The 23,917-nt window shown below is 42.4% G+C and overlaps 1 protein-coding gene across 1 annotated transcript in view; it reads left to right on the top strand.

Moving 5' to 3' along the window:
• TRANK1 (tetratricopeptide repeat and ankyrin repeat containing 1) overlaps positions 1–23,917 on the top strand; it is an 82,831-nt gene that overhangs the window by 35,969 nt on the left and 22,945 nt on the right. The window contains exons 9-14 of the mRNA XM_063115320.1: positions 307–468; positions 3,350–3,604; positions 5,292–5,468; positions 6,121–9,027; positions 21,977–22,176; positions 22,470–22,607. Coding sequence (XP_062971390.1) covers positions 307–468; positions 3,350–3,604; positions 5,292–5,468; positions 6,121–9,027; positions 21,977–22,176; positions 22,470–22,607 — 3,839 coding nt within the window. The remainder of the gene's footprint in view (positions 1–306; positions 469–3,349; positions 3,605–5,291; positions 5,469–6,120; positions 9,028–21,976; positions 22,177–22,469; positions 22,608–23,917) is intronic.

Genomic DNA, 23,917 nt, shown 5'->3' with positions numbered 1-23,917 from the left:
TTCACATGGTGGAGGCCAGGGTCCCAAGAGAGCCAATAGAAGTGTACAAGGCTTCTTGAAGCCCATGCTCAGAACTGACACAAAAATTACATCTGCTGCATTCTATTAGCCATAGCAAGTCATGAAGCCAAGCCAAAATCAAGGGAGGGTGGGGAGATATAGGCCCCACTTCTCCATGGAAGGTGTTGTAAAATCACATTGCAAAGTGTGTGGCTACAGGGAGGGGTGGAGAATTGTGATTATTTTGGCAGTCTGCTGCAGCTGCAATCTCTGTATGTGGAAGCGTCACCTGGTGTTGTTTTGCAGGACTCAGCAATGGTGATGGATCTGCTAGTGAGAGTGACAATTTCCGGAAGGCCTCTGAACAGCTGGTGAAATACATGAACTCAGGAAACCAGTTATTGCCTAAAAACTTTCTGAAGCAAGAAGTAGTTCAGAAGTTCTTGCGTCTCCTTTCTTCTCTTCAAGGTAATTTTTTTCACAACAGTCAGATGTATTAAATATGATTTATGCTCATTAAAACTCTCTTCTAATACCTTGTTTAAAATTAAATTAAAAAAATAAAGGTAATGCATCTACATGTAAAACATTCAAACAGCACACAATGTTCTTTGGTGAAAAGTCTATCATGTATCCCTGAACTTCAATCTTTAGATCCCATCCCCAGAGGCAACCTCTGTCACTAGTTTTTTCACGTATCCTCCCAGAATTTCTTTTTGAATATACAATCACTTTTTAAATACCACAGATGTTTCTCTTGTCTATAAATATTGGCTAATGTTGGAGTATAAAATTATTGTAGAATTGAATGTTAATTTTTTTCATTATGGGGAAATCAGGAAATTTCTAGGAAAAAAACTTTAGATGACAAACTTTAAATAATTAGGGAATATTCCAAAAATCTTAAGTAGGGGAAACTTAGCATTTTAAGAATTGACATTTCATAGGCTGAGATGTCTCAGTTTTACAGAGAATGCAGGAAGGCATAGCCAGAGGAGCCAAAAATGCTTTTCAGGGTATGCAGAGGATCATAGTGTTTAAAGGCTTGGAGTTTTGCATTCGAATGTTGGCTGTACCACTTGTTAGATATGGAACCTTGGCTGAGTACTTAACCTCTTTAAGCTTCATTTTCTCTATCACTGCCTTGGCTGGCGAACTAAGCTCATGAATAATGGATGTAGAGCACTTAGTCCAATGTCCTGCGTTGAAGTGAGGCGAGGTTGTCAGACCTGTTTTTCTTTCTTGTATACGCGTGGGTCAAAGATAAATGGCATACCCAAGACGAGACCACCTGTATGTGATCTATCTGATGCAGACATTCTGTGCAAACCACATCTAGGGAACCTTTGATTTTTGGACTTAATGTCATCTGTCCCGTCACCCATTAAGACTGTCCTCATTTATACATAGGGTTGTGAAAATAAAATCTGACTTACTGGTGTTTAGTAAAAATCTCATAAGAGGCCACAAGATGGGAATGCTAATTCTTGAATGACCCTTGTGTATTATGATCTGTGTTCCTGTGCTTTTTTTGTTTCTCTGTGGAGGATTGTGTGTGTTGGTATGGGTTCTTTTTCTCTCACTTTGGCTAGATTACTTTCCTTTTCCTCACTATTTCTTACTCTTTGTATTTTCCCGAAGGTCTTCCCCCAAATCCCAGATTTGAGTGGGTCTGTAATCCACCCAACTCTTCTGACTTTTTTTTCTCTTTTTACCTTTTCTCTCCTCTTTGTGTCCTTAATTGGTCAGAGAGTAGGATATTTAGTACTGTTTCTGTTTTGTAAGTGACAGACAGACTTAAATTGGCAAATAAGTGACTTTTTTGACTCTCATAATAGAAATGCCAGATCTGGTTTCAGGTACAGCTGGCTTTAATGATGTAACCAATGTCATCAGGACCCATTATCTTCCATCTTTCAACTTAGCTGTCCTCTTGTCAGCTTCTATCTCAGACTCTCTGTGGAGACAAGTACATGTCTCTAACCTCTAACTTGTCTAGCATTTCCAGAGTTGTAGACCCATCTTTCTGTCTCAGTGGTTTGAACTAAAGTCCCAGGCTTCACTTTTGATCACAATATGTCCCTGTAAACCAATAACTGCAGTCAGGAAGATGGAGAGTCTTGACTGGCTTAGGCCCAAATCATATGCTGCCCCATCCCATCCATACCTCAGTAGAGAGTGCTGGAGGGTCGAGAGTGCTGCTACCAGGAGACGAGCGAATAGATTCTGGGGGACAAAAATTGCAAATATCTATTAAAAAAATTTGCCTTTTACACTTTTATTCTGATTCCTGTTGAAATATGATAGACTAGCCTATATGTTTTTTTTTTCTTATTTTAAAATGATTATTTTAAACATTAAAATGAATATTTATTTTAGAAAACTTAGAAAAGGGTGGGAAGCAAAAGCTGGCAAATACAAATCAAGTTGCTGTTATTTAGATAATCTTTGATTCTTCCCTTCTGCTCTTCCTTGCTTTCTTACTGGTGGGGCTGCCAGACAAACTACAGAATGCCCAGTTGAATTCGAATTTCAGATAAGCAGTGAATAATATTTTACGTATAAGTATGTCCCACATATTGCATCTACATACTTTTACTAAAAATGTATAAATGTATAAAAATGTGTACTTTAGCATAATATATACTTACACTAAAGTTTTATTTTTATAAATTTTCAGATGAACATCTGAAATTCAAATTTAACTGATGTTTATATTTTTATTTGCTAAATCTGGCAATGCGCTTATTGAGGATCTATTTTAAAAGTTTTCCATCATTAAGACTTACCAGTGGTATGAAATAGGATAACCATTTTCCTTTCTCCAGACATCGAAGATCAGATGGAAGCCCTTATGTGTCATGATGCAAAATTAAGAATTGAGTGATAAACCATCCTCTTATTGTTACCCTACCACTCTTGACTTTTTAATTATTCTATAATATTTCCCTGTATTTCTTCAGTGTTTCTCCAGTAGGACACATTCTTAATATTATGCAGAATTTAAGTTAGGTTATTGCCCTTTTGATCTCAATTGAATACCCTGAACTCAAATATTCTGCCTTAAGACACAATCAGGCTGTCTCCTGGGCTGGGCTCTGCACTCTCCATAGAGTATTTCTAACCTTCTCAAGAAGGCTGCATGGTTGGTGCTTACACTGACTAATGTTTATGAGTGGTTAAGTGACATGCCCAAAGTAATTAATTACTTGTTTATAGTTTCCCTAGTGCTTAAAAATACCGATATGTAATCTATGTTAATTATGTATATATGTTGGGTTGTAATTGGGGGAGGAAGAGAAATCATATGAACCTTTTTTGGAGTGTGGCTTAATTCTGTTTTTGAAAGAAATTCCTCCGGACCTGGTCTGTGACATTAATCAAGACTGTGCCAACACCTTCATCAAATTCTTACTGGAAAAGCAGAAATGGCCTGAAGTGCTTCTGCTGCTGACCCGCAAAGTGAGTGGGGAGCCACCGCTTGGAGATTGCCTCATCAAAGCCTGCAACTTCTCAGACCTTGACATTTGTACCATCATCCCCCACCTCAGCACCTGGGACCAGCGCAAGACACAGCTCCTAGGCCTCCTGATAGACAGTGGAGGTGAGAATACCTAGGTGATAAGTGCTGGAGAGATGTCCAAGTTGTCTAGATAGGGAGTCCAGGCCTCCGCCTGTCTTTCCTTTGCTTTTGGAGACACCATGAAATTCTGCCTTATTCTGTCCCGCGTATCTTCTTGTTTTGAAACAGTGACAGGGATCAATACCTGATAAATGAGCTGCCTTATAGTAACTCTGCATTTTTGTGAATTCCAGTTACCACTGTTCTCTTTCTTGTGTGAGAAACATCAGGTATGAGGAGGGTCTTTGGCTGAGGTTTAGTCCACAGTAGTCATTGCCTCCTGACCTCTGGCTAGACTTTTCCCTGCATTGGATATGCTGTGTGGATCTTTGTCAACTCTTGAGGTATTCTTTTCTAATCAACAGATTGGGATTTGAGATGCTTGTTTTTAAAGAAACAGCTAAGTAATTGGTGGGTGGAAACATCTGCTTTAATCAGAACAATAACACATGGCTACTTGTGTGTCTGGAGTGTGCAGCCATCTTGCTGGATTGTTTTTTTTTTTTTTAAAAAAAAAACTAATTTAGAAACTCCAGCCTCCTCCCACCCCTATCCCCTATACCCCCACTAATGCCGCTACTAACTTGTGGCCTTGGGTATGCTATTTATGCCTTCATCTCCTCATTTATAAGATGGGAATGATAATAGTCCCTCTTTCTTAGGGCTGTTTTGAATAGTCAATGAGTTAATGTATGCAGGCTTTTGGAAGAATACCTTGGCTGTGTGGTTTTCTGCTTGCTTTACCATGTAAGGGGAAGTGCCCTTCATAAGGAGCAATAACACATCAGTCCTCAGCCCTTGAAGTGCCACACACAGTGCAAAGCCTTCAGGTGTTGGCTCCACCCACAGCTTTTGGGTGCTGGATGGAGTGCCTTCTATAATTTGTTTCTTCAGACTCCTTCCTTGCATGGACTATTACTTCCTTTGCCTGGAAACTACAGCTGTCATGGAATTCCTGTTTTGTTCCTTGATTGAGCAAGCACTTACAGAAAATCTCCCAGGATCAGGTCTAGAAACAAAGTCCACAGAGGTGAATGCTCAGCTGTTGGAGACGTGCAGGAGGGCTGTAGATCTTCAGTGAATGGTTCTACCTTCTGGTGGCAGTCTGGGGGGCCTGCAATGCAGAGGGGATGTGTGGACTGAGCTAAAAGGGAAGTGATGTGAGGGGTGAAAAGGTGTCAGGGAAGATAGCAACTGAGGGTAGAAGCTTGGTAGAAGCAAAGGATATAGGAAGTGCACTCACGTCCTGATCACCAACTGTGTGTCTGGAATGGTGTAAGGCAGCAATTGGGATTTCAGTTATTCTTGTGCCCAGTCCTCACTCCAGTATAGTGCTGATGGTGGGAACTATGGTATTGTGGTGGGACAATTGCATCGAGGGGAGAAGTCAATGGCAAGCTGCGAGAAGTGGGGAGCTGGAGAAGTGGCAGGGGCAAGGAACAGGGACAAGGCACTTGAAGGAGCTGAGCTTTTGCCCTGAGGGTGCTGGGGAAGCCTTTGCCTCCTAGAAAGGTTGGTGGTAGGAAGATCTTGGAAGTCAGGTCAGCATCTACTCTTCCTTTGCAACTAAATGGCAGAAGTGGTCCCTCCCTCCTTATAAGGGTGATCCAGGCTGTGCCTCTCCACATGGATGGAATTCACAGTGCTCTTCTCTTCTGCCCTCTCCTAGCCTTGCCTGAGGGTCTCCAGGAGAGCCAGGAGAGCCCACTTGTCATGTGCTTGAAACAAGAGGACTTCGAATTGGCTTTTCTTCTCTTGACCAAGGGTGCAGACCCCCATGGTATTTCTCTCACTGAAGGTGATACTCCTTTGCATGCAGCACTTCACATTTTTCTAGATATCAAAGGTAAGCCCTTATGTTGTAAGCAGTCTTTTCTTTGAGGAAGAAGTTGGATATTAGAACTGATGCTATGCTTTTTGGTCTTTCCTTTTGGGAAAACCAGTGATCTGGAAAAGGCCTGTTTCTTGCCCATGTCTCCTGGCCCCTCACCCATATATGATGGGAAGAAGTGACTGTCATGGTGAATGATTGGGGTGGACTGATTGAGGATTCTTAAGTTCCAAGGTTGGCTGTTAGTGGTTGACAAAATACTTTCCATTTATTTACACCATTTTCAAGATTCTGATATAAAGGATCTTGCTAGAATATTAGAAAGTTATTTCAGGAGGTACTGTTGACATTTGAGCTGGATAATTCTTTGCCGTCAGGGACTATCCTATGCATTGTGGGAAGTTTAGCAGCAGCCCTGGTCTCTACCTACTAGCTGCCAGTGGCAGCCCCTTGGTTTTGACAATCAGAAATGTCTCCAGACATTGCTAAATGTCTCTTGGGGAGCAAATCACTCTTGGTTTAAAACCACTGGGTTACTCAATGGTATCAGATATTTGGGGGAGTTCACTGTTCTTAGATGCTCAGGCTGGGCTCTTTCACAAACACCAGGTCTGCTGTCTCCTGAGAAGAGTGGCTCAGCACTCATAGGCTTTTCTCTATCTTTCAGCTGACATCGGTTTCAACTTCCTCAGCCACCTGTTGGATCTGTTCTGGTCCAACCCCACCAAATTTTCCTACCTCAATCCCAACATCCAGGACAGCAATGGGAACACCCTGATGCACATCCTCTTCCAGAAGGGCATGCTGAAGCGCATGAAGAAGCTGATAGACCTGCTGGTGAAGTTTGACATCAACTTCAACCTTAAGAACAAAGAAGGCAAAGATGTACGACACCGGATTAAGAAGACTGACACTCTGCTCTTGGCCTGGAACAAAGCTCTGACTGAGAGCAGGCGGAGGAGCCGGCAGGACTCTGCTGCCCACCCGGGGAAGCTCCCGAGGTCCACTGCCCCTGGTCATACATCTCAACTCAAGTTTCAGGGTTCATTTAAGCCACTGTCATGTGGTGTCACTGCCAAAACCCTGTCTGAAGGAGCCAAGGTCCCTGACAGTTGGGAAACTCGCCCGGAAGCTCAAGTGGGCAGGCAGGAATCTGGAACTATTGGGCCATGCTCTCTGAGAGACTGCCTTGTGCAGGACATCATGGTTTTGATTCAGCAGGTTGAATTGGATATATCCCTCCCAGAAGACACTCCTCAGTGCTCTGAGCCTCTGGAGGTAGGAGCTGGCATGAAAGGAAAGAAAGACAAGCTCCAGCGAATCTTGAGGGCAGGGGGCTCTGATTGTAGTGGGAACAATCCTGCTGCCCCGGAGGCAGGGGAAGGACATGCCCAAACAGGCCCTGGAGCCTCACAGCTCATTCCTGCTGGTAACAGAATAAGGGAGGGCAGCGATGATCAAGACAACTGGAGCATGCAGGAGATTGAGTCCTGCCTCCAGGACTTTGATAACATGACCTGGGAGATTGAATGCACTTCAGAAATGCTGAAGAAGCTGTCCAGTAAGGTAATGACCAAGGTCATAAAGAAGAAAATTATTCTTGCCATCCAACAGCTGGGGAATGGTGAGTGGACACAGGGCCTGCAAAAGCGACTGAAGCACCTGAAAGGAAGCATCCAGCTCTTCGAAGCTAAGCTGGACAAAGGAGCCCGGATGCTGTGGGAGCTTGCCATTGACTTCTCCCCTCGATGCAGTGAGAACCCTGAGAAGATCATTGCTGCAGAGCGGAACATATACTCCATGGAGAAATCAGGGCGGGTCTACACAGAAATTATCCGGATCTGGGACATTGTCTTAGATCACTGCAAACTGTCAGATTCCATCAGGGCCATCTGCAGTGCCTACAACCGGGGCTTATCCTGTGTCCTGCGGAAGAAGCTGAAGGGTATCAACAAAAGCCAGGTGTCAACTCACATGAAAATCCAAAAGCGCATACCCTGCTGCTATGTGGAGGACACAGACGCAGAGAAGAGCAGGGAGCATGTGGATCCTGAGTACTTCCCTCCAGCCAGTGCGGTGGAGACGGAGTATAACATCATGAAGTTCCACAGCTTCAGCACCAACATGGCTTTCAACATCCTCAATGACATGACGGCAACGGTGGAGTACCCTTTCCGGGTGGGCGAGCTTGAGTATGCAGTGATTGACCTCAATCCCAGGCCGCTGGAGCCCATCATCCTCATTGGGCGGAGTGGCACTGGGAAGACGACCTGCTGCTTGTACAGGCTGTGGAAGAAATTCCATGTTTACTGGGAAAAAGCCGAGCAGGCAGGAAGCCCGTTGCTGGCTAAACAGATCTGGCCAAAGAGAAGGTTGGAAGTGGAACCTGGAAAAGAGGGTCCAGGTAGGGAGGAAGAGGAGGTGGAGCAAGAGGAAGACGAAGAGGAAGATTCTGTCGAAGTGGAAACAGCAGACAGCATCGATGAGGAGCAGGAGAGTGAAGCCTGTGGAGGGGGAGCTGGTGCAGAGCCAGCGGGGCACAGCCATGCAGCCGAAGTGTGTGTGTCAGAACATTCCCACCAGCTGGAACATTTACATCAGATCTTTGTGACCAAGAACCATGTCCTGTGCCAGGAAGTACAAAGGAATTTCATTGAGCTTTCCAAGTCTGCCAAGGCTACCAGTCACTACAAACCACTAGAACCCAGTGTTCACAAACTCCAGGACCTGAGGGACGAGAACTTTCCTCTGTTTGTCACCTCCAAACAGCTGCTCCTCCTGCTTGATGCTTCTCTGCCCAAACCATTTTTTCTGAGAAATGAAGATGGAAGCTTGAAAAGAACCATTGTGGGATGGTCCACACAGGAAGAGTTGACAATGCCCAATTGGCAAGAGGATGAGGAGGAGGCTGAGGTGGACGGGGATTACAGTGAGGAGGATAAAGCTGCAGAAATGCGTACAGGTGACAGTGACCCCCGGGTGTACGTGACATTTGAGGTGTTCACCAATGAGATATGGCCTAAAATGACTAAAGGGAAAACCTCCTACAACCCTGCACTGATTTGGAAAGAAATAAAATCTTTTCTGAAGGGTTCTATTGAGGCCCTCAGTTGTCCTTACGGGAGACTCACTGAAGAAGCATATAAGAAATTAGGGAGGAAACGGTCCCCCAATTTCAAAGAAGACCGGAGTGAGATCTACAGCCTCTTCTGTCTATATCAGCAGATCAGGTCCCAGAAAGGTTATTTTGATGAGGAGGATGTTCTGTACAACCTGTCCCAGAGGCTTTCAAAACTCAGGGTGCTCCCATGGTCCATCCATGAGCTCTATGGCGATGAGATTCAGGACTTCACCCAAGCCGAGTTGGCACTGCTGATGAAATGCATCAATGACCCCAATGCCATGTTCCTTACTGGGGACACAGCCCAGAGCATCATGAAGGGGGTGGCCTTCCGCTTTAGTGATCTGCGCTCTCTGTTCCACTACGCCAGCAGAAACACCACAGACAAGCAGTATGCTGTCCGGAAGCCCAAGAAGATCCACCATCTGTACCAGAATTACAGGTCCCACTCGGGTATGTCCAGGCGTTGGGTTCACCTACCACAGAGGTGCTTGGGCTGCTTTTGAAGCTGCAAGCTATCTCTTGTTGTGCTTTTGCTGCTGAAGTAAGGGTAGTATTTTTGAGTTGGTTAGTAAATACACTCATGAGCAAGAGATCATATGATTTCTGTCACTACTTGTTCTTAAGTTGATAATTCAAGCTGTGGTTAGGTGGAAATGAACCTTTAAGTAGTTATTATCTTAAGGAGTGTGCCATGATATGAAAACGTTTTAGGGGAACATTTAAACTGTTTGAGAACTTCTGTAAAAGTGCTTTGGAAGTACCTGCTTATTCTATATAAAGTAATGTACCTGTTACAAGCCATTCATCCTTAAAGCAACTTTTCTTCCAAGGAAAATCAGAAAACAATTTTTAAAAATGGTGAGAGGTAGTGGGAGATAACAGACATCAGGTGCTTTTAGTTTCTTTCTCAGTAATACCCCTTCTCTGTGCCAGGCACGATGCTAAGCAGTTTACATATAGTTCCCATGCTTAATCCTCACAACAACCCTACAAGGTAGGCATTATTCTTATTTTACAAAATAGGAAACTGGGGTGCAGAAGTTTTAAATAACATGAGGCCAATACCAGAATATCTCCTTTATGGTTTATAGATGCTAACAAATTCACCTTCTATGTTCTACAAGCATCCATGAACAATATGGAGTATTATTTTGTGTGTTTAAAAACTTTATTTAATAGAATCATACCAGACATATCTTTCTGTAACTGTGTATTTTTGCCTAACATTATGTTTTTGAGTTTTCTGCATGTTGATAAGGTGGAGCTGTAGTCCATGCATTTCTAATTTCTGTTAGTATTCCATTTTGTGGCTATACCATTATTTGTTACCCATTTTCTCGTGATGGATATTAGTTTCCTGTGAGTTTTTTACTGTGACATATAATCCTGGACTGAACTGTCCATAGCAAATCTCTTTGGCTCTATGTTATATCTTCAGATTTGTCCACTCTTGCTCTGCTCTCATGGTGGCTGTAAAATGACTTCTTGTGGTTTTAATTTTCATTTCCCTGAGGAGTGGTATCTTCATGTGTTTACTGGCTGTTCTTTAATTTTCTGTGAATTGTGTATTCTGTTTTTATCCTTTGCTTGCTTTTTAATGAGTTGTTTCTCTTACTAATTTTTTTATGTAGTTTTATTAACAGTATTTTTTTACATCCTAGGTTGTTGTTGTGGAGCAGTTGGGAGGGAGAGGGAGAGGGGAAAGGGGAAGGAAATGGAATGGAAGAAGGAGGAAGGAGGAGGAGTGGTATTGTGGCCTGTGTCACCCCCCTCATTCCCACAGGGGAGACTGGGGGGCTTCTAGCAGTGGCTTGGTCATTGCCGGGCTGGGTGCAGATGTCAGGGGGATGTGGCAAAAGCCCTCGCCCCAACACCACTCCAGTTTGGGAACCCGGGGCCCTTCTTGCTGAGGCTTGGTGGTGGTCGCTGGACTCGCTGTGCCTGTCCTGGCTAGGAAAAGCCCCAGGGCGTTTCCTGTGGGGCTCTGTGGTTGTCGATGGGTTGGCTGCACTTGTCTGGGGAAGCAGGAATGAGGCTCCCGTCCCCCATCCTCACGACTGGTTGTGGGTGTCAGGGGGCATTGCCGAGGCCCTCGGATCTCCCCGCTTTCTTGCTTAGTAGCCCAGTGGACTTCCAGTCCTTTTAGGTGTTACAGGTGTTCTTTTGTGAAATGAGACCTTTACTACTTAATATCAAACTTTGTCTCTGGTTGAGGGTATTTTGTTTTTTCTTTCAGTTCTATATGGGATCATTTGCTGTTCCCACCACTTAAACTGCACTGGAACTAATTTGTTGTCCTTTGCTTACTTCTAAAATGAGGGAACTTCCTGTGGGGACTTGTGCTGTGTGGTTTAGCTAAATTGCTCTTTGCTGCTTTTTCCCTAGGGAAGGCTTTTTGTGCAGCTCAGGGTTTAATGGTTGGCTTTATAGGTACTTCTGGCTCTCATGCAATCTGGTGCACCTGGGTTGTATAGAAACTCTAGTCTGGGCCTGAGTCTTTTCACCAAAATGCACCCCAAGCAATTCTGTATTCCTGACCAGTCTCCTCTGAGTGGTCCTGCGCTGATCAGGGGTCAGATCAGCTGTCCTTGCTGTGTCCCAGTGTTCTCCCGGTGGGCGCGTCTCCCCCACCACCCATGCTCCAAACACTTCCCATGGAATGGGCTGTGCTTTGGTCCCTTGCAATGACTCACTAGCCTCTGAGTGGTTCCTTTTTTTCAGTTGTTGTGGATCCTCATTCCTATATGGGTTCATGGAAACTCTATTAGTAGTCTTGCTGGCCTGGGGGCCACCAAGGCCCTTTCTCCCCTGCCGCCTCTAAGCAACTTCATCCAAAGGGCACAGTTGCAGCTTTTGCCGGCTCCTGCTCCGTGCTCCATGCTCTCAGCAGCTCCAGCCTGGAAGCAGCCAGGGCTTGAAATGGTCAGAGTGTTTTTTTCTTTCTCTCATTGTGGCTTCTCTTGCCTTCATGCACTCAGTAGGTCTCTCTTCTTCTTCCCCTGAGCTCTTGTAGCCTCAGCTTGGCTGCCATTGCTTTTTTGTAGTTGTAAATTGGTTGCTTTATGGGAGAGAGTGATGCTGGGGACCATCTATTCTGCCATCTTGACCGGAAGACTTACTGATTTCTAAGAATTCTTTATGGATTTTGCCTTTACATACTTTGTTGATTTTAGATATTGTAGATTCTTCTCTCACTGTGTTGGCTTATCTTTTTACCTTTGTTAATGGTGCTCTTTAGTGGGGCAAATACTTTACATTTTAACTTATGAATCTTTTCTTATAAGTTTTGTTCTTTTGTGTCTTAAGAGATTCTTTCTGACCTGGGGTTATTAAGCTACTCTCCTATATAGTCTGCTAATAGATTACAATTTTGCTTTTGGTATTTAGGTAGGTATTTCAATTTAGGTAAATTTAATTGATTAAATTTAATCTAAAATGTGTATGTGGTGTGACATTGTCTTTATTGAAATAACTTTTTGTGATCTAATGTTACCTTTTTCCATATGGGTAATCAGTTGTGCTGACACCTTTCATGTCATAGTTTGTCCTTTCCCCTGATTCGTAATGCTTTTCTCATGTATCTGTGAGTCTGTTTCTAGGCTCGCTGTTTGATTTGATTTGTCTTATTTGTCTGGTTTTTTTTGTGTGTGTGCTATTATGATAGTTTTCTTTACTGTAGTTATCAAACTTCTCCAATGACTTTCATAATTTTGATTGAAATTTTATTGAATATGTGATTCTTTGGGAAGAATTCACATCTTTATATTATTGGGTTTTCTTTTTTTTTTTTTTTTTTTTTTTAAATTTTATTTTGTCGATATACATTGTAGCTGATTAATGCTCCCCATCACCAAAACCTCCCTCCCTTCTCCCTCCCCCCCCTCCCCCCCAACAATGTCCTTTCTGTTTGTTTGTTGTATCAACTTCAAATAATTGTGGTTGTTATATCTTCTTCCTCCCTGCCCCCCGGTTTGTGTGTGTATGTGTGTATGTGTGTGTGTGAATTTATATATTAATTTTTAGCTCCCTCCAATAAGTGAGAACATGTGGTATTTCTCTTTCTGTGCCTGACTTGTTTCACTTAATATAATTCTCTCAAGGTCCATCCATGTTGTTGCAAATGGCAGTATTTCATTCGTTTTTATAGCTGAGTAGTATTCCATTGTGTAGATGTACCACATTTTCCGTATCCACTCATCTGATGATGGGCATTTGGGCTGGTTCCAACTCTTGGCTATTGTAAAGAGTGCTGCGATGAACATTGGGGAACAGGTATACCTTCGACTTGATGATTTCCATTCCTCTGGGTATATTCCCAACAGTGGGATGGCTGGGTCGTATGGTAGATCTATTTGCAATTGTTTAAGGAACCTCCATACCATTTTCCATAGAGGCTGCACCATTTTGCAGTCCCACCAACAATGTATGAGAGTTCCTTTTTCTCCGCAGCCTCGCCAGCATTTATCGTTCAGGGTCTTTTGGATTTTAGCCATCCTAACTGGGGTTAGATGGTATCTCAATGTGGTTTTGATTTGCATTTCCCGGATGCTGAGTGATGTTGAGCATTTTTTCATATGTCTGTTGGCCATTTGGATATCTTCCTTAGAGAAATGCCTACTTAGCTCTTTTGCCCATTTTTTAATTGGGTTATTTGTTTTCTTCTTGTAAAGTTGTTTGAGTTCCTTATATATTCTGGATATTAATCCTTTGTCAGATGTATATTTTGCAAATATTTTCTCCCACTCTGTTGGTTGTCTTTTAACTCTTTTAATTGTTTCTTTTGCTGTGCAGAAGCTTTTTAGTTTGATATAATCCCATTTGTTTATTTTTCCTTTGGTTGCCCGTGCTTTTGGGGTCGTATTCATGAAGTCTGTGCCCAGTCCTATTTCCTGAAGTGTTTCTCCTATGTTTTCTTTAAGAAGTTTTATTGTCTCAGGGTGTATATTTAAATCCTTAATCCATTTTGAGTTGATTTTAGTATACGGTGAGAGGTATGGATCTAGTTTCATTCTCCTGCATATCGATATCCAGTTATCCCAGCACCACTTGCTGAAGAGGCAGTCCCTTCCCCAGTGAATAGGCTTGGTGCCTTTGTCAAAGATCAGATGGCAGTAAGTGTGTGGGTTGATTTCTGGATTCTCTATTCTATTCCATTGGTCAGTGTGTCTGTTTTTATGCCAGTACCATACTGTTTTGGTTATTATAGCTTTGTAGTATAGCTTAAAGTCAGGTAGTGTTATGCCTCCAGCTTTATTTTTTTTGCTGAGCATTGCTTTGGCTATTCGTGGTCTTTTATTGTTCCATATAAATGTCTGAATAGTTTTTTCCATTTCTGAGAAAAATGTCTTTGGAATTTTGATGGGGATTGCATTCAATTTGTATATCACTTTGGGTAGTATGGACATTTTCACTATGTTGATTCTTCCAATCCAAGAGCATGGAATATCTTTCCATCTTCTTGTATCCTCTCTAATTTCTCTCAGCAGTGGTTTGTAGTTCTCATTATAGAGATTTTTCACCTCCTTGGTTAACTCAATTCCTAAGTATTTTATTTTTTTGGTGGCTATTGTAAATGGGCAGGCTTTCTTGATTTCTCGTTCTGCATGTTCACTATTGGAGAAAAGAAATGCTACTGATTTTTGTGTGTTGATTTTGTATCCTGCTACTGTGCTGAAATCATTTATCAATTCCAACAGTTTTTTTGTAGAGGTTTTAGGCTGTCCGATGTATAGGATCATGTCATCTGCAAACAGGGACAGTTTGACTTCATCTTTTCCAATCTGGATGCCCTTTATTTCCTTCTCTTCTTGATTGCTCTGGCTAGTACTTCCAACACTATGTTGAATAGAAGTGGTGAGAGTGGGCATCCTTGTCTAGTGCCTGTTCTTAAAGGAAAAGCTTTCAGCTTTTCCCCATTCAGGATGATATTGGCAGTGGGTTTGGCATATATGGCTTTAATTATGTTGAGATACTTTCCCTCTATACCTAACTTATAGAGGGTCTTTGTCATGAATGAGTGCTGAACTTTATCAAATGCTTTTTCAGCATCTATAGAGATGATCATATGGTCCTTGTGTTTGAGTTTATTAATATGGTGTATCACATTTATTGATTTGCGTATGTTGAACCAACCTTGCATCCCTGGGATGAATCCCACTTGATCGTGATGAATAATTTTTCGTATGTGTTGCTGTATTCTGTTTGCTAGTATTTTAGTGAGGATTTTTGCATCTATATTCATCAAGGATATCGGCCTGTAGTTTTCTTTTTTGGTTATATCTTTACCTGGTTTTGGTATCAGGATGATGTTTGCTTCATAGAATGAGTTTGGGAGATTTGTGTCCGTTTCAATCTTTTGGAATAGTTTGTAAAGAATCGGTGTCAATTCCTCTTTGAATGTTTGGTAAAATTCTGCTGTGAATCCATCTGGTCCTGGGCTTTTCTTTGTTGGGAGCCTTCTGATAACAGCTTCAATCTCCTTTATTGTTATTGGTCTGTTCAAATTTTCTACGTCTTCACGGTTCAGTTTTGGGAGCTTGTGTGTGTCCAGAAATTTATCCATTTCCTCCAGATTTTCAAATTTGTTGGCGTATAGTTGTTTATAGTAGTCTCGAATGATTCCTTGTATTTCAGATGAATCAGTTGTAATATCGCCTTTTTCATTTCTAATTTTTGTTATTTGAGTCTTCTCTCTTCTTTTTTTTGTTAGCCATGCTAATGGTTTGTCAATTTTATTTATCTTTTCAAAAAACCAACTTTTTGATTCATTGATCTTTTGAATTGTTTTTTGGTTTTCAATTTCATTCAGTTCTGCTCTGATCTTAATGATTTCTTTCCGTCTGCTAACTTTAGGATTGGATTGTTCTTGTTTTTCTAGTTCTTTAAGGTGAAGTGTTAGGTTGTTCACTTGCCATCTTTCCATTCTTCTGAAGTGAGCATTTAATGCAATAAAATTTCCCCTCAATACTGCTTTTGCAGTATCCCACAGGTTTTGGTATGATGTATCATTGTTTTCATTAGTTTCAATAAACTTTTTGATTTCCTGCTTGATTTCTTCTTGGACCCATATGTCATTAAGTAGAATGCTGTTTAATTTCCATGTGTTTGTATAGTTTCCAAAGTTTTGTTTGTTATTAATTTCTAGTTTTAATCCATTGTGGTCTGAGAAGATACATGGGATAATTCCAATTTTTTTGAATTTACTGAGACTTGATTTGTGACCTAATATGTGATCTATCCTGGAGAATGATCCATGTGCTGATGAGAAGAATGAATATTCTGAGGTTGTTGGGTGGAATGTTCTGTAGATATCTGCCAATTCCAATTGGTCTAGAGTCTTGTTTAGATCTTGTGTTTCTCTACTGATTCTTTGCCTAGATGATCTGTCTAATATTGACAGTGGAGTGTTCAGGTCCCCTGCTATTATGGTATTAGTGTCTATTTCCTTCTTTAGGTCTAATAGAGTTTGTTTTATAAATCTGGCTGCTCCAACATTGGGTGCGTACATATTTATGATTGTTATGTCTTCTTGATGGATCAGTCCTTTTATCATTAAGTAGTGTCCCTCATTGTCTCTTTTTATGGTTTTTAGTTTAAAGTCTATTTTGTCAGATATAAGAATAGCTACTCCAGCTCGTTTTTCTTTTCTGTTTGCATGGTAAATCTTTTTCCATCCTTTCACTCTTAGTCTGTGTGAATCTTTATGGGTGAGGTGGGTCTCTTGTAGGCAGCATATAGTTGGGTCCTGCTTTTTGATCCAGTCAGCCAGTCTGTGTCTTTTAATTGGGGAATTTAAGCCTTTAACATTAAGAGTTGTTATTGAAAGGTGTTGATTTATTCCTAGCATTTTATTGGTTGTTTGGTTGTCTTAGGTGTCTTTTGTTCCTTGCTTTCTGATTTACTGTTTGGTTTCTTTGTTTGTTGGTTCCTTAGGTTGTAGATAGTGTTTTTGTTAGCTTGTTTTCTCTTCATGAATGCCATTTTTATTGTACTAGCGGGTTTAGATTTTTCTTAGGTTTTTATGGCAGTGGTAGTTATTTTTCAGGAACCAAACCCAGTACTCCCTTGAGCATTTCTTGTAAGGGTGGTCTTGTGGTAGTGAACTCCCGCAGTTTTTGTTTGTCTGAGAAATATACTATTTGCCCCTCATTTCGGAAGGATAGCCTTGCAGGGTAGAGTATTCTTGGCTGGCAATCTTTGTCTTTTAGTATTTTGAAAATATCATCCCATTCCTTTCTAGCTTTTAGGGTTTGTGATGAAAAGTCTGATGTTAACCTGATTGGGGCTCCCTTATAGGTGATTTGACGCTTCTCTCTTGCAGCTTTTAAGATTCTCTCTTTGTCTCTGAGTTTTGCCAATTTGACTATGACATGTCTTGGAGAAGGCCTTTTTGGGTTGAATACATTTGGAGATCGTTGAGCTTCCTGGATCTGAAGATCTGTGATTTTTCCTATACCTGGGAAGTTTTCTGCCACTATTTTGTTGAATATGTTTTCAATGGAATCTCCATTTTCCTCCCCTTCTGGAATACCCATGACTCGGATATTTGAGCGCTTGAGGTTGTCTGATATCTCTCTCAGATTTTCTTCCATGTCCTTGATTCTTTTTTCTTTCTTTTTGTCTGCTTGTGTTATTTCAAACAGCCCATCTTCAAGTTCAGAGGTTCTCTCTTCAACTTCGACAAGCCTGCTGGTTAAACTCTCCGTTGTGTTTTTTATTTCGCTGAATAACTTCTTCAGTTCAGCAAGTTCTGCTACATTTTTTTTCAGGACATTGATTTCCTTGTATATTTCCTCTTTCAGATCCTGTATACTTTTCCTCATTTCATCATGATGTCTAGCTGAGTTTTCTTGTATCTCATTCAGTTTCCTTAGAATTATCACTCGAAATTCCTTGTCAGTTATTTCAAGGGCTTCTTGTTCTATAGGATCTAGAGTATGAGATTTATTAACTTTTGGTGGTGTACTTTCTTGATTTTTTGTATTTCTGGTGTCTTTTTTTTGGTGTTTATTCATTGTGGCAGGGGGTTTCACAGTCCACCGGTTTGAGACTAATGACTAACTAGGATGTTGCTGTGGTTGCCAATTTGGTGTGGCTCCCGCCGTGACTGCTCAGTTGGCCTCTAGTGTCTTGTGTGTGTGGTTGCCTCGGGTCTTGGGCTTCTCCGGGGATCCACCTTTCTGGTCAGCTTGTACTCTGCTGGGCTGGTGGATCACGCACCACAGGGTGTGTGATCTCTGTTGAGCTTTCACTTTCTGTACAGGACTTCTCCCCGTTCCGTGTGCTCTGGCCCAGGCTGTTAGATCGTGCAGTGGCGACCCCACCGGGTGTGTGGTTTCTGTCGAGTCTCCGCCTCCCTGGCCGCACGTCTCCCCCCTCTGTGCACACTGTGCTGGGCTGGTGTGTGTCTTCTGCACCCCTCGTCTATCAGCTGGGCCTTCAAGACCCTGCTCAGCACCGCCTCGCCCAGGAAGTCTACCAGGTTTCTGCTAGGCACAGACGACCGGTCTCTCTGGGTGCCTTTGTAGCACTGTGTAGATCTTTCTCGGGTCTTGTTCACCTTTGTATCCCCCCGGTATAAACCGAGTCTAGTGCCCGCCTGCAGCCTGCTCTCCGGCAGGTTCTAGCGGACCTGGGAACTCTCCTACCACACTATTCCCAACCAGAAATTCGTTAGGCTTTTTTCCAAACTGGTGGTCGCAGAGATGGTATCTGCCTCCCAGTAACAGGAAGTTTACCGGGGCCGGAGTCCAGGGTGTGGTGGAGTGACAGTCGGCCCGCCCGTACTTCCTAGCCCTCCCAACACTGGTCGGGACGCCCCACACCCCCAGCCCCGCCAGAGAACCGCGGAGGGAGTGGGAGAGGAGGCCGGCCCGCAGGGTCCGGAAAGCCCCGCGCCAGGCCAAGCAAATGGGCTCAGTGATGGCCGATCAGGGCGGAGCTGCCCGCACCTGGGAAAATGGAGGCAGCACTGGGGCAGTGAGTGGCCTGGTGGTGCAGGCGGGAGCCGGGTGGGCAACCACCCCCCGAACAGAGCTGTGCTAGGGATCACTCACAGTGCTGTGCCAGGTCGGGCGCTCGCTCTGTCTCTGGTTTGTTGCCTTCCGTGTTCTCGGCGCTGCCGCCTCGGGCTGTTCAGTCGCGGCGCCGCTCGGGCGCTCCCAGGAATCTTCTTTAATGCCGGCCTGAAACCTCGAATCCTGAATAGGGCAGCTGGCCGCCTTCAGTGCGGCCCCAGCCTCCGGGATCCTGGCTGCATCCACAGCAGCCCTGGCGCCGTGTTCCCTGTTTCAAGCCATATTATTGGGTTTTCTGAACTATGACTGGCATATTTCTCTATTCAGGTCTTCTTCTACAGCCTTTAAGAATATTTTATAATTTTCCCCAGACATTTTACACAGCTAACGGATTTATTTCTAAGTACCTACTTTTTGTTGCTATCATTTTTTCTTTTTTACATTTTCTAATCAGTTGTTCCTGGTATAGAGGAATATTCTTGGTTCTTGTGTGTTGATCTGGTATCTAGCAATCTTGCTGAACAGTCTTACTTCCTTTAGATTTTGGGATTTTTCTGCAAATAAGGCAGTTTTTATCTTCTTTTTTATACCCGTTATTTCTTTTTCCTAGTATATTTCTTTAGTTAGGACCTTAAGCAGAAGCGGTAACAAGTGGGCATGCGTTATTCCTGAAGTTAATGGGAATATTTCTAACATTTTACCATTTCAGTCTGATGCTTATTGTAGGGTTTTGTGTTTTTGGTGGGTGGCCAGTACAGAGAGCCAAGCTTATTGTAGGTTTTTGACAGATGCTCTTTTTCTAAATGCATCTCAGGTAGGCTAAGGCTTGGTGGAAAGAGAAAATACACACACACCCCACACATATACATACACACTCATACATGGACACACACACACACACGCACACATACACGCACACATTGTAAAAGTAGAATAAAATTCCTATTTGTTTAGCCAAAGATTCAGAAAACAATTAGAAGCCAGGGGGACCTTCCAGCACAAGGCATATATGACACATCTTAGCCCAGTTTTCAGGGCTCTTGAAGTCCTAACTGATGTTGCCTGTGAATCACAGGATCTGGCTAGATCTGAGAAGCTCATCCTCTTGCTCATCAGTTGTTTTATACCTGAGATTTGTGTTGTGTAGGAAGAACTGACACAAAGAAATTTATACTTTTAATAGGAAAAATTAGCCCTTGCCTTCCTTCATCCATTCAGGAAACATTTAGTAAGCTCCCACCCTGCCTGGCACTGTGTGCGGAGTGGGTGACCAAGACACACAGCTCACGTTTCTCTGTCCTCAGGGAGTAGCTCCTGATGGCACCCTCTTTTTCATGATTGGATCCAGTAAAGAGGAGCCAGCATGAGTAGTTTGAATGTGCTCCTTGTTCTGATGTGTAACGGTTCAGAGCCACTGGTCTGGGGGCCAGCAGGATAGAACATGGCAAAGGGGGTTATTCCTGTGATAGAGCATGGCAAAGGGGGTTATTCCTCTTTTCTGATAATGTACTGTGAAAACATATTCAGATGATTATTACACACACTCCATCTCCTACCTCCCCTCTTGAGATGGAGGGAAGACTGTGTGTGTACATTTCTGTGTGTAGAACCAGAAAAAGCCCAAATATTATCTAGTAGATTTTAAAGACTTTAGAAAACACATAAAATGTTTTAAAAAACTCAACATTTTATTTAATTTCCTTCTGGTATTTTTTCTTTACACATACAGTATATGCATATCACACACATGTTTATTGTTATGTAGTGAATGTTTACTGTCTTTGGTGACTATTTCTCCCACCCTTTATTCTTTTATTTTTTTAGATTGTGATTCACATAGCACAACATTCACCCATTTGAAATGTGCAATTTAGTAGTTTTTAATATATTGACAAGGTTGTGCAACCATCACCACCATCTAATTCCAGAGTATTTTTATCACCCCCCAAAAATACCCCACAACCATTGCATTCACTCCTCATTGCCCACCTCCTTCCACTCTGTGGCAGCAACTCATCTTTCTATTTCTATGGATTTGCCTATGGTGGGCACTTCATGTAATTGGAAACATGCCATACGTGGTCTTATGTGTCTGGTTTCTTTCACTTAACATAATGTTTTCAAGGTTTATATTCATGTTATAGCATGTATCAGTACATCATTCCTTTTTATGGTTGAACTGTGTTTTATTCTTTGGATTGGGTTATATCGAAAATTACTTATCTAGTTCCCTAGAAGGACATTTAAGTGGATACAAGTTTTCCCCCGTAATGAACACTTTCATGCCCTTTTCTGATTCTCCTGTAATATAAATTTTTGACTCTTGCTAGCTCTTCATGGGGAGGGAACCACAGTAGCAACTGATTTGCTTAGATTCAGCAGTTTCCACTCATGCTCATAATTGCTTTATATTGTATATTTTTAATAATAGTAGTATTGGATAGTAAAGTTTACCTTTACTACTTGGTAATACTGATGGACACATATGGATACATATGCCCATTTCATGGTGTTCTATTTAGACCATTGTATTCTATCTGATTTTAGACAAAGGGCATATAGCCCGTTAAGAGTAGTGGAGAGGCCCAGGAAGATCTGTATTCAATCCAGCTTCAGATCCCATCACTTGGAGGTGTTCATTAACTTTTCAGACCTCTGAGTCCCTGTTTGTAAAAGTGTGATTGCTTCATCTGTCCCATTCGGTTGTTGTGAGGATTACATGGGATGAGTTTTATGAAGATGCCTATTGTATGGTAGGCATTCAGTCAATGTCTCTGTCAATGTCACTTCAGCGCTTAGACAAGAAATAGGACCCAGGGAGAAAGCTCTTTGGAAAATCCTTTCTCCTGCTCTGACAATTTTTCTTAGTGTTGTCTTCTCAGCCGGGTACAAACCTGGTGGAAAAGGGTGATGCAGGCCTTGATTGCTGTCCCCTGCTAACATCCGGCACTGCTGTTACCATGGTAACACTGCTTCCAGTTCTCTAAGCACCAGTGAGAGGGGACAGGATAATTTTTGTTTTCTTACCAGAGTCTATACTAGACCTTTGTATGAGCATTCTAACAGCTCTAATTGTTTGCATTGCATCTCTGCCTTGACTCTTCTTAATGAGGTAATTTTCTCTAAAATGAATATAGGTTGGGAATGAGATCCCACAAAACCCTGTCAGCACAGCAACACTTCTCTCCCTTCATATACTGCACCCAGAGTAGTATGGATCAGGGCCACAGTGATAATCAAATGGGAACTAGAAATAGGATTGCTGTTATACATACTGTCAGGGCCAATACTGCTTCTCAGACAAATCCCCCTGCCAAATAACCAGAAAACTCAGCCATGTTGCTATGTTGTACAATATCTGACGTGTTTTCTGTTTTACTCAGGAATTCTCAATCTGGCATCTGGAGTGGTAGATTTACTTCAGTTCTATTTCCCGGAATCTTTTGATCGTCTTCCAAGGGATTCTGGCCTCTTTGATGGTCCCAAGCCAACTGTCCTAGAGTCTTGTAGTGTAAGCGACTTGGCAATTTTGCTACGAGGGAACAAAAGGAAAACCCAGCCCATTGAATTTGGAGCCCACCAGGTGAGCTTTTGGAGATTATATGTTTTGAAATAAAAGGCAGTTTGCAGTTGAAAAAAGGTTTGAGAAACTGAATTATTCCACAAGAACTCAATAGCTCCTGTCCCAGAATGGGTGAGTTCCAGACATGAGGGACTGATTGTTTTAATATTTCTGTTTTAATATTTCCACTGGCTCAGCTGACTAAGTCCATGCTGGCCATTATCTTTAAAGACATTACCTGCCTCCCAGAGAAATGGGCTGAGCTTTACCAGGGTTTTCTTTGTAGAATTTGATGTTCTTTTGTTTTTCTTCAGGTAATCCTTGTAGCCAATGAAATGGCAAAGGAGAAAATTCCAGAAGAGCTTGGTTTAGCACTTGTGCTAACAGTTTATGAAGCAAAAGGCTTAGAATTTGATGATGTACTCCTTTACAACTTTTTTACTGATTCTGAGGTATGTCATAAGCAATTCTTTCCACACAGTGCATGTATAAACATGTGCTGCTCAATGACACTTTGGTCAGTGACTGAATGCATATAGACGGTGGTTGGAGCAATAGGCTAAGTGTGTAGTAGGCTGTACTATCTAGGCTTGCGTACATATGATCTATGATATTCACAGAATGATGAAATTGTCTAATGATGTGTTTCTCAGAACGCATCCCCATTGTTAAGTGACACAGGAGCGTATGAGCTGATCTTCCATTCTGGGGAAGAGAATTTGAAATTAAGGTTAAGAGAGTTTGTAACAGGCACCTGTTTGTGATTTGGAGCATCATGCATTTAGTGTGGGGTTTTGTGTGTTTAGATGTGGGTTTTCACAATGGCTGTGGATTGTTTCACAGTATGTTATGGGCTGGTTTTCCCTGTGCCCTGCCCTTCCTTGGTTCTCTAGTATTCGTCGTCTTCTGAATGCCTAGTACTCAACTGCCAGTTTCCAGTTTTCATTAGCTACTGTTCTCCTTGGCTCCCAGGGATGCCTAACTTGGAGCAAGCTCTAAGGAGAGCCTTACAAGTGATGGCAAGGTTAGCAATGTCCACCCTGTGAGGACAGACTGGGCAAGGTCAGTTCATAGAAAGAGACAACTCCGGGAAGACAAATGAGGCTTGGTTCCTGCCCACTGGATCAGGTAATGTGGGGGATAAGAACAGCTGCCTTGCCTGGGAGCCCCCTTATGGCATGGCTTCACTACCACTGCTTGCAGCCCATGCAGACAGTGGCAGAAAGGAGTCTCTGGGTTGAACCCCCGGACCTCTGTGTCAGCCCATTGCTTTGACTTGGCTCCTGAGTCCTTGTGCCAGATTGTATTACTGTATTCACTACCGTCTTTTGGTTGGGACTCAGGCTGGCTGCTGACTGTGCTGTGGGGTCTTCTTTGGGGACTTAGCTGGCTGTTTCATGGTCCCTTTTGCAGACTTCCCATTGCACATAGTGCATGCTTGAAGGGGCTGTTTTATACCTAAGTCAGGAACACTGTTGACTTTGGCACTTTAAAATCTGCCCCAGAGCTGACCCTTTTAAATAGATTCTTCACGTTTTAATGTCATGTTTGCCTTAATAATACCTACAACTAATATTGCTATGGGTGCTTTACAATTTATAAAGTATTTTTTGAATGCATTGTGTCACTTCATCAACCCTCTGAGGTTATATTTATTTTTATTATCTTCCTTCTGTAGATAAAGACGAAGGTCATTGAGGTTAAGTAAATTGCCCGCAGTCGTAACAGGTGGCAGAGTCCAGAGACAAACTCAGATGCTTTG

This window comes from Cynocephalus volans, chromosome 11, assembly GCF_027409185.1.
Source record: "Cynocephalus volans isolate mCynVol1 chromosome 11, mCynVol1.pri, whole genome shotgun sequence".
Classification (NCBI taxonomy): Eukaryota; Metazoa; Chordata; class Mammalia; order Dermoptera; family Cynocephalidae; genus Cynocephalus; species Cynocephalus volans.
This window is presented reverse-complemented; position numbering and strand designations above follow the sequence as displayed.